Raw genomic sequence first — 16,520 nt, forward strand, 5'->3', positions numbered from 1 at the left:
AAACCGAAGGCATTAGCCTGTACAGATGGCCTGGCCAGGAGCTAAAGAAATAGGTCATAACAACCATCAAGTCCAAAGGGAGCCTGGCAGGGAGAGCTTTGACCAGAGTCAGTACTGTGAAGGAGATTCAGAAGACAATGAGGTAGAGAGGGCATAGCCTGGAGAGGTACCCAAGGGACTGAAATACAAAGCCAAGTTTACTATTTTAGGACACAAATTCGAGCAATATTTAAAGTTTATTTATTTATTTTGAGAGAGAGAGAAGGGGGAGGGGCAGAGAGAGAGGGAGAGAGAGAGAGAATACCAAGCAGGCTCCACCCTGTTAGCACTGAGTCTGATGCAGGACTCAATTCCACCAACTATGAGATCATGACCTGGGCTAAAATCAAGAGTCAGATACTTAACTGACCAATCCACCTAGGTGCCTCTCACGTGATGTTTAAATGAGAAACCAATAGGACTCGGCAGTGAGCACGGAGTGATGGAGTGGGAGGCAGGAGGCAGAAAGGGGGGCACTACCACTGAGATGGAGAATCCATGAGGCACAGCAGGTGTGTTGGAGGGCAGCTGGCTTTGCAGGTTTGGCACTCAGGTGGGAGGTGGAGGCTGGAGATACAGATTGAGGGGTTGTATTCGTTTGCTAGGGCTGCAGTAACAAATAGCACAGACTGGATCAAGAGCTCTATAGGGTTGGTTCCTTGTGGGGACTCTCGCCTTGGATTATGGATGGCTGTCTTCTTGCTGCATCTTCACATGGTCTCCTGTCTGTGCGTATCTCTGTCCTAATCTTTTATAAGGACACTGGTCATCTTGGATTAGGACTCACCCACTTGCCCAATGACCTCGTTTAACCTTAATTACCTTTTTAAAGTCCCCATCTCCAAATATAGTCACATAGTCACTAGTCCTAGGGTTTAGGACTTCAATATGTGAATGTGGGATGGGTACAATTCAGCCCAAATTAAGGATCACAGTCCCCTAAGTGATTGGTCGCAAAGTAGGCAAGATCATCCAGAGAGTGGGCTTGGGTGAGAAGGCAGTGGATGAGAGCATGGAAAGGGTGCCACGAAGGCGATTGAGGAAGATGCGTCAGAGAGGGCTACAGAGGTCAGGGATGCTGGGTGTCCAGGATGGAGTGTGGTCAACAGGGTTCAGTGCCGTGGGGGTTTGGGGGATTGACTGGTCTGGTCATGGGAAAGCTGTAGCTGACCTTGGTGAGGATGGTTCAGTGGGGCATGGGCAGCTTAATGGAAGGATGAACATCCCCAACAAGGAAGGGAGATGAACAACACAGAAAGGAGAAAGGGGCTGTAATGTGCTTTATTGTTGAATCTATTTTCCTGCCTCTCATGTAGGTCAGAACTTGTTAAGCTGAAGGTTTTGACACAGATATAAAGACATTGGTTCTTTTTGCCAGTAGGGTTGGTCCTCAGGTTCCTATGAGGATACTGTGGCTGAGTGGATGCATGGTCTCCTAAGACCTAAGACCTGGTCTGTCCACTTTCTGCTCTTCCTTTGACCTGGCTGAGATTGAGTAAGATTGGTTATGGCCAAGTCCTCGTTTTGGTGGAGACTGATCTCAGGCCATCCTCCCCCTACACACTCACACAGCCATGTGCGTGCACACACGTACTCTGACTGGCCTCTGTGTCTGTTCAGAGCTCAAGGGTTGTTGTTGTTTTTTGGGTTTGTTTTGTTTTGTTTTTTGCCTCCAACTTATCTCAATATGGAGACTTCTAACTTGGACATGACATCCTTGAAAATTCCAAGTGACTCTGGCAGTGGGCTTCCTTCTTCTCAAAGCTTCCAATTTCTTTTTTTTTTAATGTTTACTTACTTATTTTGAGCCGGGGGGGGGGGGGGAGAGCACGGGAGGGGCAGAGAGATAAGGAGAGAAAGAATCCCAAGAAGGCTCCACACTGTCAGTGCAGAGCCTGATGCAGGGCTCCATCCCATGAACCCATGTCATCTCATGATGACGCATGAGAAATAGCGATTGCAATCTCCTCCTCCAAAAGACAAAGTAGACACACACACACACACACACACACACACACACACACACACACACAATTACACAGCAATAAACACTCAACAAGATGTAATGAAAAGGCTCCAGGAAGGGAGTCAGGGCCCCCAGGGTTGGCTGCACTGCTACCCTGTGTGAGCTTGAGCAAACCCCTCAAATTTGGGGGGGCCCTATTTTCTTTATTTTTTCAAAGTAGGATCAAAGTAGATGGCCCCTGAGTTCTTTTTCAGCACTGACATGTGGTGAGTGAGTGCAGGGCTTAGACACAAAGCTGCCCCACCTCCTCACCGCACCCTGGAGTCGGAGGGTCACCTCTGAGATCATTGTTTCTCTCTTTTGGAGCATCTGGTGAAGTGGTTGGGCCCCACTCCCGAGGAGAGGCGTGAGCCCTGTGGGAACACCCCCACTGCTCCCACAGAGACCCCAGCTCACCCCGAGAGGGCTCATGGAGCAGGACACTGTGAGTCAGCAAGCGCTCTGGTGACCCCTCCCTTTCTGTGAAGTGGCAGCCTTGTGCTACAGAGCCAGGCTGGCTCTCCAAGAGGCCATCATCAGCTTCCATCACACCCTGTGACAGCCTTCGCCACAGCTGCAGGCCATAAACAAAGACAGAAGGTCAGTGGCATTTGCCACTATGATTTATTCCAAAGGGTGTGGGCAATAAACGGCCTCATATTCCATTTTCTTTTGCTCTCTCCACTCAAAGTAGCCTTTAAAGGGCACCTTCAAGAGGCTGTGAATACTTAGGAGGAAAAGCTAATAGGATATGAAAATCCACAACACGAGCCTTGCTGCCTCACTCCCCTCAAAGCAAACAAGCCCATGGAGGAGGAGGAAGGATCAGAAACTCAGTAATGCAACTTCTTCTCACTCTTGCTTGTCCTAGAATCTAATCTAAATCTAAAGGAATTAGGTTAATCTTTTGATCTAAAAGGATTCCTGTGATCTAAAAGGAACAATACTTAAATGTAACCTTCAGGAGGCATGAAGTTTTTGACAACCATTAGGAAGACAGTGCCTCCTCCTGTTCATGCATCAGTACCTGCTCCTGGTTTCTTACCACTTAGGCTCATAGGCAATTGTCTCATGTCCACTGGGGTTGCAAATCGTGCTGCCCTGAGTGTTTGCCTCTAGAGTGTTTGCTTCCCAGCCTCATATCCTCCCTGGGGATGGGCTTTTTCCTGATGGCCAAGCCCTCCAGGTTTGCTGATCCTGGGCTCCAGGAGGAGCATTCGAGGAGTGAGAGATAGGAAGCCAGGACGAAGGAGAAGGACAATTGTCCTGCCCTTAAAGTTAGGTGTGAAGAGCTAGCCGCTCTGCCATTTTTCCTTCCCTTATATTTCTTTCCTTTCCTTTTCTCCTCTTTCCTTTCCTATTCCCTGCCTTCCATCCAGCATGTGTTTATGAAATCCCTATCATGGGTCTTCCAGCCCTGAACTTTGAACAGAACCCAAGCAGACCAGTCATGAGGGGAGCAGTGTAGAAGTTGGACCACATCTCCCAAGTCAGACCACCAGGTTTGAAGCCCAGTTTCTTCATTGACTGGACTTTGTTCTTCTCTGAGTTTGGACAAGTCTCCTCACTTCCCTGCGCTTGGATTCCTCCCGTGTGTGGTGAGGACAAGAGCTTGACTGGCCCCATAGGATCATTGTCATTTTCGCCAACTCCTCCCACCTGTGCTGTGCGGTGGTCTGTCTCAGATACAAGTCTGTGCTTCCCATTACTGATTCTCTTACATACATCACAACATGATTTCTGAAGGCTTTTCACTTGATCTTAGCCAAAAGGCCAAGAAGCGATTCTGACGGCTTTTCAAAGCCATATGAGGGGAATGGGTCATTCTCGGACCCCAGGAAAGTTGGAATCAGCATTTCTAGTTGCAGGGAAGTGGTCTGAGGAAAGATGGGTTGTCCAGTTTTGTGGTGCCTAGAAAGAGGGAGCCTCACAGCTTTTCTGATGAAGTCTCAGGATTTTCAACTCTTGCAGTTTGATCAGTAAGGAATCAGAGCCGGTTAGAAGGCGTGAAGATTTTAGAACCTCTTGCCACCCAAACCATAATGAGATGTGATGAGCGCGGCTGGCTGCTGCCTCGCCCCTCCTGCAGTGAGTGCCCCAGGAAGCCATGCTGGTCTCAGTGTGTCACTGTCCTTGTCGGCAGCTTCCACATGCCGGCTACCATCTGGGGTGGCTGTCTCCAGATGCTTGCTAATCCCCGGCTGTGAGACTGGAAGCCCTCTGCTCACAAGCCTGATAGCCATTTCCTAAAAGCCAACTCAGCAGTGCCACGAGGACTAAATCTGGGGGGATGGAACCTGCTGGAACCCTTCCTACCGATAACGTGTCAAGGAAGAGATTCCTCTGGGACCCAAGTGTCTGTGATGGTGCTCCCAGGAAGCACAGATCAGATCAAGGAACTCCATGATCCTAGGGACCATCCTCCTCTAGTTAGGATGGTTTGTGGGTACTGAAGGAGAGAGTTTAATCCACAGTGGGGTGGGGCCCAAGGGTGTTCCACCATTCATCCACCAACTCGGTGCTAAGTTAGGGGTCAGGGAGAGTCCAGAGCTCAATCATGTGTAGTTCATGCCTCTAGAAGGTTATAATTTGTGTGTGTGGTGAAGGGAGACATGCCTTGTTTCTCTAGTGAAGGGTGGGAAAGAATGGTGTCAGGACAGAGGCACAAAATGTAACGGGGGGTTGACTCTCATCACTCCATTCTAGGTAGAAAGCCAGCCAGTAACCTCTCGGGCACCAGAGCTGACAAGGGCGCCGTTACATTTACTGCTGGATTCTGGGCAAGAGTGAGATGGCCCAGGATGCTAAACATGAGGAGACGGGGGTTTTCTCCCTTCCAGTGTCCCAGCCCCATCCTCCAGGCCAAGTCTCCAGGCTGTGTTCCTGGCTCTCCCAGGGGAGAGTCAGCTCTGCCCGGAGGCCTCCCACATGAGAGTCCTGTGGACCATGGGTCCATTGCCTTCTCAGGATGAAAGTGATAGTGACCGGGACTCTGAGGTTTCTTCCTGAACTTTTCCTGAGCCTCCAGCACAGCAGGAAAGGCTTTTCTCTTCAAATAAGGAATGATAGTGTTCTCCAGCATTCTCTGTACAAGGCATTGTGCCAGCAGCTCTAAGACGAGGGGTTGGGAAACTACAGCCTGCAGGCAAATTCTGGCTACTGCCTGTTTTTGTAAATAAAGTTTCATTAGCACACAGCCACACTCATTGTTAATGTTTTGTCTATGGCTGCTTTCATGCTACTATGGCAGAGTTAAAGAGTTGTAACTGAGACCATATGGCCCCAAAAGCCTAAAATACTTACTGTCTAGTTCTTTACAGAAAAATTTTGCTGGTCTCTGTGCTAGGAAGGGGAACCAAAGATGGATGAGATAGTCCCTGACCTATAAGAGACTATTGACCAATTTCAGAGACAGATGGATGCTTCCAGAGCTGCAGTATAATCCTGGGGTGGATGCAATAGAAGTAGAAGGCACTTAGAAGGGGAGGAGATGGCTTCCTGAGGAGCATTTAAGTTACCATCTCAATTCAGATAACTCACTTTTCAGGTGCTCAGTGGCCACTTGTGGCCAGTGGCTGTTGTGTAGGACAGTGTTTGTGGACGGAGGTGCTGGATGCTGACTAAGCTGTGTGAGCTTTGTTCTGTAGGAAGTAGAGAGCTGCTGGGATCTGAGCTGGATTCTGGATGTTCTCTGTAGATGCTGTCTGGAGAGATGAGGAAGGGGCCGTGTTATGAGGCTAACACAGGAGTGCAGGGGACAGGTAAGAAGGGCATGGACTACCTCACAGCAGCAGCAGTGGGTCACCAGAGAGCACTGTGAGCAGAGATATTTGCAGAAATACAACAGGGCGATCAACAGACTGGGGCTGGGGTGGGGCAGGGGAGGGTTAGGATGACAGGCAGATCACTGGAATGCGACAGTCACCCCCCATCCCTGTATCCCCAGCTGCACCTCACCCTGGCAAGCGAGTCAGGGGGCCTCCCTGACAGTCATGACAGAGACCCAGGATTCCAAAGTTCCACTGCTCTCAGACACCCCATCTCAGTGCTTCATCTTGGCTTTACCTTCCTTCCTGGTCAGAGTGGAAATGGCCATCCTCCCTCGAGCTTACCAACCTCTTTGGACACCATATTGACCCATGATTAGCTTCAGCCATTTTTCTATGCTGGGTCCCCAATTCCCCACCGTGCATTTGGTCAGTAAGTTGTTGTGTGTGTGTGTTTTGTTTTGTTCTTCTTCTGTCTTTTCTGGTACTCTGTGCTCCCTCCCTCACATGTTGAGTTTACAGTGCTTTCAAATTCATGATTTTCCCTGCTCCTCACAACAGTCCCGGAGGGAAAAAAGGAGAGGTATTACTGTCTTCATTCTACAGATGGAGAGATGCTACCCAGAGGCCTTAAAGGGCTTTCCGGAAGTCACAGCTAGGGTCTTTCGGGGTGAATAGGACTGCAACACTAGATGTGTGTGTGCATCAAATCCAGAACCAAACTGTCCCTTGGGCACACGCCACATGGCAGTCACTCTACTTAGGAGTTTTGATGTAGATTATCTCATTTCATTGCACTGATGCCCACATGTTACTGATGGGGAAACCAAGGCTCAGGGTACATGACCCCTTCAAGGTCATGCAGCGTGGTAAGCTACACACCAGGACTGGAACCCAGAACTCATCCCAAGACCAGGGGTGCTTTGCCTCAACCCCCAGCTTCCTGTCAAATACCAAATCTGTCTACCCTGCTTCTAAAGAAATTGTCCTGCTTGATGGGTTTTAGGGAGACATGGTTTGCTCTGTGATCTCACCTCTAGGAGCGCAGTAATGGGCTATATTAGAGCGAGATTCTCCTGTTCATTTTATTAAGGACCTGTGATGGCAGCATAGAGGTAAAGGACAATGACGATGACAGTGCCTGACAACGTAAGGGTAGTATTAGCAGTAGCAGCTTACACCCGTAAAACAGTGCCTACCAGTTCGTGACACCACTGTAGGCACTTTCTAGACACTAGTGCATTTCGTCTTCATACCAATCTTGACATGGTACACTTATTGGTCCCCTTTTAGAGATGAGGAACCTGAGGGACAGAGATGTTAGGTACCTTGTCCGAACTGACACCGTTAGGACTTGTTCAAGCCAGGACAAATAAGAAATCCTTTCTATCCTCTAAGCTGCTTGGGGAAGTCAACATGCAAAAGGACCACTTTAATGTCCAGCATATTACAAGCCACATTCCATGTCATTTGACAACATTAGAATAATTTTAAGTATTTTCTCTTGATGGGGAGAAATGGAAGCACCTCTGGGCCTGACTTCCAGTACTTGTGCACCATCAGCCTGTGACCAACACAGCTTTCGTTTCTCCTTCTGCCGAGGTCAGGTTCTTGACAACCTGGACAGCCACCTGAAGAAATCCGAATACTTCCGCTTCCTCTGGTTCCCGCACAGCGAGAACGTCAGCGTCATCTACCAGGACCATACCAACAAGGTAGCACCAGCATCATTCCCGTCCTCATGCACAGCCTGCAGTCCCCAGGGTGGCTGACATTCGTCCTTGTCCCGATGGTCAGTGAAGTGTGAAAGGGAAAGCGAGGGTGGGCATCACTGAGTGTGAGAACAGACACAGGAGGGGCAGGAGGGTGGGAGGAGGAAGGAAAGTTGGCCCAGCAAGGGTCTAACGTGCCCACAGGCAGGGATGTGTAGGAGTGAGGTCAGGTGACAGCCTAGATGCGGGAGAGGGTAGCAGAGGCGTGGGGAGGACAGGATAGGATAAGAGAGTACCAGGCAGCTGGGCTATACCTTGGACCACCTAATACCCCTCCGCCTTCCCTCCAATGCCCCTGTCTTTCCCACCCTCAACTGGTCAAGAGGAGAAACCAATAGTTTTGTCTCTCCTCCATGTCCTTAGCAAATGGGCTGCTTCTCAGCAGAAGAACACAAAACCATCACCTAGGATGAATGTTGACGAGACATGTCAGGCCGAAGTGATGACACTTATTGTGTGTTATGGGCTGGCATGGGGTTTGTAAATGGTGATCGCTGGACACCTGCTTCATGGGCCCAGAACAGGAGGGACAGATGCACATCTTCATCTTGTGCAAAATAAATACGTGCATAAATACATACATATGCATAAAACGAGAGGGGTGTGGCATGCAAATCGATTGTGTCACCAAGAAGTGGGGCTTTCCATGGTTCTGGCAGGTGGGTCACCCCCTCTACACACACATGCAGCCACTCTTGCACACAACTCCCCTTAAGGGGACACTATGATAATAGGTCAGAAAGCAGCTGAGCTCTGGCCCCAAATTGATCACAGATTCTGCTTCCCAGCCCCCCTCCTCTTCAGCCAACTGGTTTTGGGACTATGCCATCGGATTCTATTTACTGGAGTTCCTGCTCTGGATCAGGTAGGAATGCGAGGGTACCATTTTCCAGGATCTGCCATATGCTGTTGAGGATGCGGTCCATCAAAAGAATAATGGCCTTGATGCATATAAATTAGGGTCTAGAGCAGTGATTTTTCAACCCTGCCTACACATTCAGATCATCTGGAGAGCTTTTTAAAAAATACCAGTGCCCGCGTCCCACTCTTTGGCCCCCAGGTGATGTAAACCTCATAATGTCCTATATTCTACCTCCTTCCCTGCTCAGGCCCCATGTCTGCTGGTAGACATGTAACTCTGAGTGATGGGGAAGGTTTCATGGATCCTTGAATGGTAATAACTTTATATCCAGCCAAGACGTGGAATGGCATGAGGTACAATTTTTTGAAATATTTTATACATACAAAGTAATATAGGAAACAAATCTATATAATTAATAGGAGAGTCTGAGAGGCTCAGTTGCTTAAGCGTCCCACTTCAGCTCAGATCATGATCTCATGGTTTGTGAGTTCAAGCCCCACATCAGGCTCTGTGCTGACAGCTCAGAGCCTGGAACCGGCTTTGGATGCTGTGTCTCCCTCTCTCTCTGCCGCTCCCCGCCCACAATCTGTCTCACTCTCTCTGTCTCAAAAATAAATAAACATTAAAAAAATTTAAATAGAAAGAATAATTTGGGGCGCCTGGGTGGCTCAGTTGGTTGAGTGTCTGACTTGATTTCGACTCAGGTCATGGTCTCAGGGTCATAGGATCAAGCCCTGCATTGGGCTCCGTGCTGCGTATGGAGCCTGCTTAAGATCCTCTCCCTCTCCCTCTGCCCCTCTTCCCCACTCACTTTCTTTCTCTGTCTTTAAAAAAAAAAGAGTAATGTAATAAGCACCGACGTGGTTACCACACCAGCTTAAGAAATGAAACAACATGAGTACAATTAGAATGGTTTTCGTAAAGTCCCAGATCACAGCCCCCAAGACGTAACCCAGAAAGTAATCCCCACCCTGAAACTCTATGCCTATTAGTCCCTTGCTTTTATTTATACTTAAGTTTTATGGATCCTGAAACCATAAATTTGGTAATTCAGCCTCGATAGTGGTAATTACCCAGGTTGATATGGATAGCTGTAATTAGTCATTTTTTCACCATCTGCATTAATCACAATGCATTTATCCATACTCTTAATAATGGATATTCAGATTGTTTCCAGGATTTTTTCTTTTCTTTGTTTGTTTGTTTGTTTTGCTATTACAAACCATCTTGCTGTGAGGATTCTCAACCACTGCTCCTGTTGGTTTTTTTGTCTTGAGTATATCCTCAGGAGTGGAATCCTTGGGTCATGGAGCATAAGGATCTTCAGTCTTTATCCGATCAAATTGTTCTCCCAAGTGGCCACACCAAGTTACCTCGCCGCGCATGTCAGATTCTCTGTGCTCCACCAGCTGGTGGAGATTGGAATTGTCAGACTTTTACATTTTCATGTGACATGAATTAAATAGTATCTCACTGTGGTTTTTAAATCTTATTTCCATGCTTACTAGTAAGGTTGTATATTTTTTTTAGTATATTGATCCTTTGGATTTCTCTTCTATGAAGCACCTATTTATGTATTTTGCACTTTTTTTTAAATGTTCATTTATTATTTTTGAGACAGAGAGAAACGGAGTGTGAACAAGGGAGGGGCAGAGAGAGAGGGAGACACAGAATCTGAAACAGGCTCCAGGCTCTGAGCTGTCAGCAGAGAGCCTGATGCGGGGCTTGAACCCACGAACGGTGAGATCATGACCTGAGCCAAAGTCGGACACTTAACCAACTGAGCCAGCCAGACGTCCCTGTATTTTTCCCTTTTTAAAAATTGGGTGGGTATTTTCTTCTTATTGTGCTGTAGACTTTTATTTATATATTTTGAGCACTCCTTTTTTGGGCTGCAATACCTCCCTGTTTGTGTTGTCTTTCACTTTTATGGCTTTAAAAAAATGTTGGTGTTAGATGTATTGAATGTTAATACAGTGAAATTTAGCCATTTATTGTTTTACCTTTGGGAGGGTGTCTTAGTAAGAAATCCATCCCTGCTGGAAGGGCAGAAGAGCCCATGAAAGGGGGCACTGACAGGACCTGGGGAACCAGCTGGAGTTCTTGTCGGACCTGGTCGTAGCTGAGGGACCCGATGATGAGTCTCCTCAGGGCAGGGGGGCGACAGCTGTGTCAGATGGGACCCCCATCGGGGTGACTAACTGCCTGGAAGGTGTTAGGAGGGTGAAACTGGAGACAGGACTTGCTGCATCAGAGCAGGGAAGGGACAAGGAGCTGTGGTAAGCAGACTGGGGGCCACATCCGAGTGGGTTATGGATGCGAGTGAGGGTGGAAAATGCCCCGTCAGGCTCGCTCTCTAGCTTCTATCACAGCCTCTCAGCAGCTTTATGGGCCTGTGTTTGTGGAGCCCGAGCTCAGTGAGCACCCAAATAAATTAGACTCTAAATCATAGCTGCCGCCTCCCGGCCCAAGTAGATGCTCTGCGAGCTCTCCACAGCCTCCAAGTTCAGCCCCTGGGGCTCTGGATTAGCTGCTTCTGGAAACCGCATCCGCCCAGGCTCCCCCCGCCCCCCCACAGCCGTGGGGTGCACACTCGGCCATGTGCCCGAAGGTGCGGGAATGAATGGCGAATAACAGCTCCTGCTTGGTGGTTCAATGGCTGCTTCCCGGTAAGGCTCGCTGTGTCTGCAAGGGCAGAGACCCTGTCTGTCATGTTTGGGACCGTGCTCCAAACAATGCCTGGCACCTGCAGGAGGCCCCTAGATATTTTGTCACATTAAACGCTTGACTGTCTTTGATGAATTCAGAAGTGGTCCACTGTAGGAGTGATGAGGGTGGCCATAGCTGACTGGGACAGAAAGGCAGCCTCTCTGTTGGGAACAGGCCCTTGGCAGGTGAGCCAGGGCCAAGGCCAAGCTCAGCTCCTGTGGTCAGAACAGCCCTACGCCTGGGGACCAGTGGAAGCCCCACTGAAGCCAGCTGGCCTCTGAGACACCAGAGAGTATCTGCCTTGAGACAGACGGCATCCGTCTCCCACCCCACCCCTGCAGCAAGTACCCAGGAAACTCGGCAGCGAGGGGCCATGGGAAGAGCATGAGCTATGGATTCAAGTGGACCTGGACTCTGATCTTTACCTTCACTTCCCTGCTGTGTGACTCTGGGTAAATTGCTCAGCCTCTCTCAGCTGCGCTTTGCCCATACGTAAAGTAGAGCCACTAGCCAACAATTGCGTTGTTTGGAGGATTCAATGTCAAGTCTGCATGAAAGATGTTCACTAGACATCCCTTCCCTCCATTCTCACAAAGGCTCCTGTGCCCACGATGCAAGGGCCTGGATCTGCTGCTCTCTGTAACCCCCACGAGGTGTCCTGAGCACCTGGGATGGATTTTTGACAGACAGTGAGGCGGCAGGGATGAGACCAGGGACAGACCTCTGGGGAGCGTGGCTCTGACCAGGGGGTACCGAGGAGAGGGAGAAGCCACACTAATCTTGAGTGACTCCAGGAGAGACACAAGCTACAACTGGCATGATTAGAGCCAATTCAGCTCCCAGGACCCCGGGCTGGCAGGAGCTGGGTTCATGGGTGGGATGACTGGACAGGCCCCTACACCCAGCCGCGGGGCTGATGTCCTCTTTGGGTGTATATCAGAGAATTGAAAGCAGGGTCTCTCTCTCTCTCTCTCTCTCTCTCTCTCTCTTTTTTAAGAGACAGAAAGTGAGCAAGAGTGGGGGAGAAGTGGAGAGGGAGAGAGAAAAAGAATCCCAAGGAGAGAGAGAGACAGAGACAGAGACAGAATCCCCGGTAGGCTCAGTGCAGGGCTTGACATGAGGCTCGATCCTCTGACCCTGGGATCATGACCTGAGCAGGTGCCCCATGAAAGCAGGGTCTTAAAAAGATACAAGGGCACCTGGGTGGCTTAGTTGGTTAAGTGTCTGACTTCGGCTCAGGTCATAATTTCATGGTTCATAGGTTCAAGCCCCATGTCGGGCTCTGTGCTGCCAGCTAGCTCAGAGCCTGGAGCCTGCTTCAGATTCTGTGTCTCCCTCTCTCTCTGACCCTCCCCTGCTCATGCTGTCTCTCTGTCTCAAAAATAAATAAAAAACATTTAAAAATTAAAACAAAAATTTAACACACCCATGTTCACGCAGCATTATTTTTAATAGCCAAAAGGTGGAGGCAAACCTCAGTGTCCAACGGATGAATGTGGTCTACGCTGATAATGGCATTTTACTTGGCCTTAAAAAGCAAGGAAATTCTGACCCAGGCTACAACATGGACGAACCTCAAGGACATTATGCTAAGTGACCTAAGCCAGTTACAAAAGGCAAATACTGTAGGACTCCACTTATGTGAGGCAGAGCAGTCAAATTCATAGAGACAGATGGTAGAATAGGGGCTGCAGGGGCTGGCAGGGGGAGCAGGAGAATTGGGACTTGTTTACTGGGGGCAGAGTTTCTCTCTGTGAGGTTCTGGGGACTCGTGCAACAACGTGAATCTCCTAACACTGCTAAGCCTGCACTTAAAAGCAGCTAAGAGGGCAAATATAAGGTTGTGCAACTTTTTACCACAATTAAGAAGGAAGAAAACCCCTGAGCACCTGGTGGCTCCGTTGGTTGAGCATCGGACTTCAGCTCAGGTCATGATCTCAGAGTTCATGGGGCCAAGCCCCACGTGGGGCTCTGTGCTGACAGCTCACAACTCCTGCTTTGGATTGTGTCTCCCTCTCTCTTAGACCTTCCTCCCCGCTCTTGTGTGCTCTCACTCTCACTTTCTCTCGAAAATAAACATTAAAAACCAGCAAACAAGCCACAACAAAAACCAAAACAACAAAAAACAAAAAAAGAAGGAAAAAACTGCAAACACTGAAAACAGGCTAGTCCTTACTCAGAGGGGAGCGGCATACACCGGGGCGATACGGAAGTGGCTTTTGGCAGTGTTGGGAGGGCAGTTTGGAATGCTGTTTGCCTCCCCAGGAAGGTTTCCAAGCTATGGGTAAGCGGAAGCTGCAGAGGTTTGGACGGAACTCCCCCTATGGTTTGTAATCACACAGTGGGACTCATTAAATGCTGGGTTGTAGGGGCACCTGGGTGGCTCAGTCGGTTAAGCATCCGACTTCGGCTCAGGTCATGATCGTGCTGACCTCTCAGAGCCTGGAGCCTGCTTCGGATTCTGTGTCTCCCTCTCTCTCTGCCCCTCCCCTGCTCTCTCTATGTCTCTCAGAAATAAATAGACATTAAAAACATTATAGATGCTGGGTTGTATGCTGACTGACCGCCCCTCTGCCCTGCCCCTGCCAGCTCCTTCCTGCCAGGCCTCGTGGGCTGGATCAATCGCTTCTTCTTCTGGCTCCTGTTCACGGGGAAGAGGGAGAGCAGCAACCTCAGCCATGAGATCTTCACCTATGAGTGCCGCTTCAAGCAGCATGTCCAGGACTGGGCCATCCCCAGGTAGGGGCCGTGCCGGCAGGGCTGCAGGGGGGGTCTGTGTCCAGGGACCCCCTTCAGGGGTCCTCAGTGCAGCCCTGGCATGCACACTGCCCACCAGACCCCCGGTCCTACCCGTAATGAGAAGGGGGCAAACCAGAGGCTGAGTCCCCTTCTGGTGCCCATGTACCAAGCCATTCTACCTCTGCGGGGACAGCAGCCCGGAGGTGGCTCCCAGCAGGCTTGGGCTTGGAGTGTCGGGCTCCCACAGCTCCTTGCCACTCTGGAAGACTGTCCCCTGCATTCTGTCCCTCAGTGGGCACAGCCCACCTCGCATGCCAAGAGCTGGGACTCTGCCTTGGGCCGGATCCCGCGTGAGGACCTGGCGAGGTCTGTAGCCCCAGAACTCATTACAGCTAGCTCTCTGAATGGCCCCCTTTCTGCCTGTCTCCAGGAGTGGGGGGAAGTGGGGGCCCAGTGCTTAGGAGAGGCCTCTGTTAAAGAGGGGGGGCCTCCCTCTCCCAGTGGGAATGTTAGAACAGGTGCAAGTACTGGAATCAGGCTGCCTCTGCTCTGGCAGGCAAGGAAGAGGCTGGGGGTGTGGGGCAGCCGGGGCCAGGCTGGCCCTGGAGCAGGGGGTAGCTCTCCAGTGGGCACATTCACGGTCCACGCTAAGTCCATGTGAAGGACTTGGAGAGCAACCACTGAGGATGGGCCTCCTTAGGAGCTGGGAGCCCCCGTCCCTGGAGGGATGCGGGGAGCGGGCATGCAGAGCCTTGTGGGATGGCTCCCGGAGGCCCTTTCCTGAGGCCTGGGTTCTGCCGCCCTGGGCCGAGTGCAGGGAGAAGACCAAGGAGGCGCTGCTGGAGCTGAAGGCCGTGCTGGAGAGCCACCCCAAGATGGTGGCCCACTTCCCCGTGGAGGTGCGCTTCACGCGGGGGGATGACATCCTGCTGAGCCCCTGCTTCCAGAGGGACAGCTGCTACATGAACATCATCATGTACAGGTGCCGGCTCGCCCGGAGAGGCGGGGCTGGGGGCGGGGCTGGGGCGGGGCTGGGGGGGCGTAGCCCTCAGCTGTGGGAGGACCCTCCTCATTACCCATCCTCAGGGCCAGTTCAAATGCTGCTGTCTCTAGTGAGACTTCTTTGATCCTGGCAGCAGAAAATCGTTTCTCTTCCTTGAGGTCCTACAACCACCGTTTCCACCATAAAGTACTACAATAATTAATATTGATGAATCGGCAATGTTGATATGAAGAGCTTCCATTTGTGAGATGGCTATCATGCGACAGTGATTGCCCGCTGTCTCACGTGCCTACTCTCGTGGGTGGTGCTGACGGCCTGACATACCGTGTTGAGAGGGATTCTGAAGCCAGGGTTGGTTTTTTTTTTTATATAGTTTGTTTATTTTTGAGACAGAGAGACAGAGACTGAGTTGGGGAGGGGCAGAGAGAGAGGGAGACACAGAATCTGAAGCAGGCTCCAGGCTCTGAGCTAGCTGTCAGCACAGAGCCGGACACAGGGCTCGAACTTACGAACCGCGAGATCATGACCTGAGCTGAGGTTGGATGCTTACCCGACGGAGCCACCCAGGCACCCCAAAACCAGGTTTAAGTTAAGCAAAAAGGGGGAGGGCACCTGGGTGGCTCTGTCAGCTAAGCACCTGACTCTTGAATTCGGCTCAAGTCATGATCTCATGGTTCCTGAGTTCTATCCCTGCATTGGGCTCCACACGGATAGTGCAGAACGTGCTTGGGGTTTTCTCTCTCTCCTTCTCTCTCTCTCTGCCCCTTCTCTGCTTGCAACACACACTCTCTCTCCCTCTCAAAAAAAATAAATAAACCTTAAAAAATGGCTTTTCCTATGAGCTAAGCGGAAAAGAGGTTCATTCTTGACTCAAGGGGTCAACCTGGATCCATTTGTCCAACCTAAGCAGCTCCACCAGTCACTGTGCAGACACCTTATGCTCACACCTGCATTACCTTTTTCCTAGTTAGGGATATGTAACAGTCTCCAGGATATGGTTTAGGGACATGCATAGTTTACACTCGATCTTAGCCAAAAGGCCGAGAAGTGACAGGACATGCATTGTTTAAACTGTCCATCTCTTTAAAAAATTTCCTGTGTGAACAGCTTCTTCCTTCTGTCTCTTCTTTCCCATCTCTCTTCTGACAAGAGAAAAATTTATCTCTCGCCCAGTCTGAGGCTTATTATGATGTATTTCTCCAACATATAAAAACCTCAGACTTATATGATGCCCACAGGACCATTAAAGAGTGCGCTGTTCTGGAAAGGAGTCCCGAAAAGCCAGAAAAGAGTTTCTGCAAGACGCATTGAACGGGAGGCAGCTTATTTCACACAAGGGCAGACTTTTGGCACAGTTCAGATCTTATCCATCTGTCCTTCTGTCTATCTTCTCCCTACCTGTGAATGCAAATCCAGAACTGAGAAAGTCGCCATGGGTATGCATCACGTGTATCTGAATTTTTTAAAGTTTGGGACTTAGACTTCTTCTGTCAGCAAGTCTGACTTAGCAGTGAGGACCGACCAGCGAGGTTCTTTATGGCCATGCTCTCCTGGCATGGAATGAGGTGATTCTGAGATTCCTAGGCTTTGTCAAAAAGATGGTATATGTATATGGTATGCCATA

At 50.0% G+C, this 16,520-nt stretch overlaps 1 protein-coding gene across 3 annotated transcripts in view; it reads left to right on the forward strand.

Annotated features, from left to right (window-relative positions):
• Positions 1–16,520, forward strand: part of LOC115290323 (L-gulonolactone oxidase) — a 42,042-nt gene that overhangs the window by 23,759 nt on the left and 1,763 nt on the right. For all 3 annotated transcript variants that reach the window (XM_029938299.1, XM_029938315.1, XM_029938308.1), the window contains 4 exons: positions 7,419–7,526; positions 8,372–8,448; positions 13,744–13,893; positions 14,711–14,875. In XM_029938299.1, the coding sequence (XP_029794159.1) occupies positions 7,419–7,526; positions 8,372–8,448; positions 13,744–13,893; positions 14,711–14,875 (500 nt within the window). The remainder of the gene's footprint in view (positions 1–7,418; positions 7,527–8,371; positions 8,449–13,743; positions 13,894–14,710; positions 14,876–16,520) is intronic.

The sequence above is a fragment of the Suricata suricatta genome, chromosome 1, assembly GCF_006229205.1.
Source record: "Suricata suricatta isolate VVHF042 chromosome 1, meerkat_22Aug2017_6uvM2_HiC, whole genome shotgun sequence".
In the NCBI taxonomy this organism is placed as follows: domain Eukaryota; kingdom Metazoa; phylum Chordata; class Mammalia; order Carnivora; family Herpestidae; genus Suricata; species Suricata suricatta.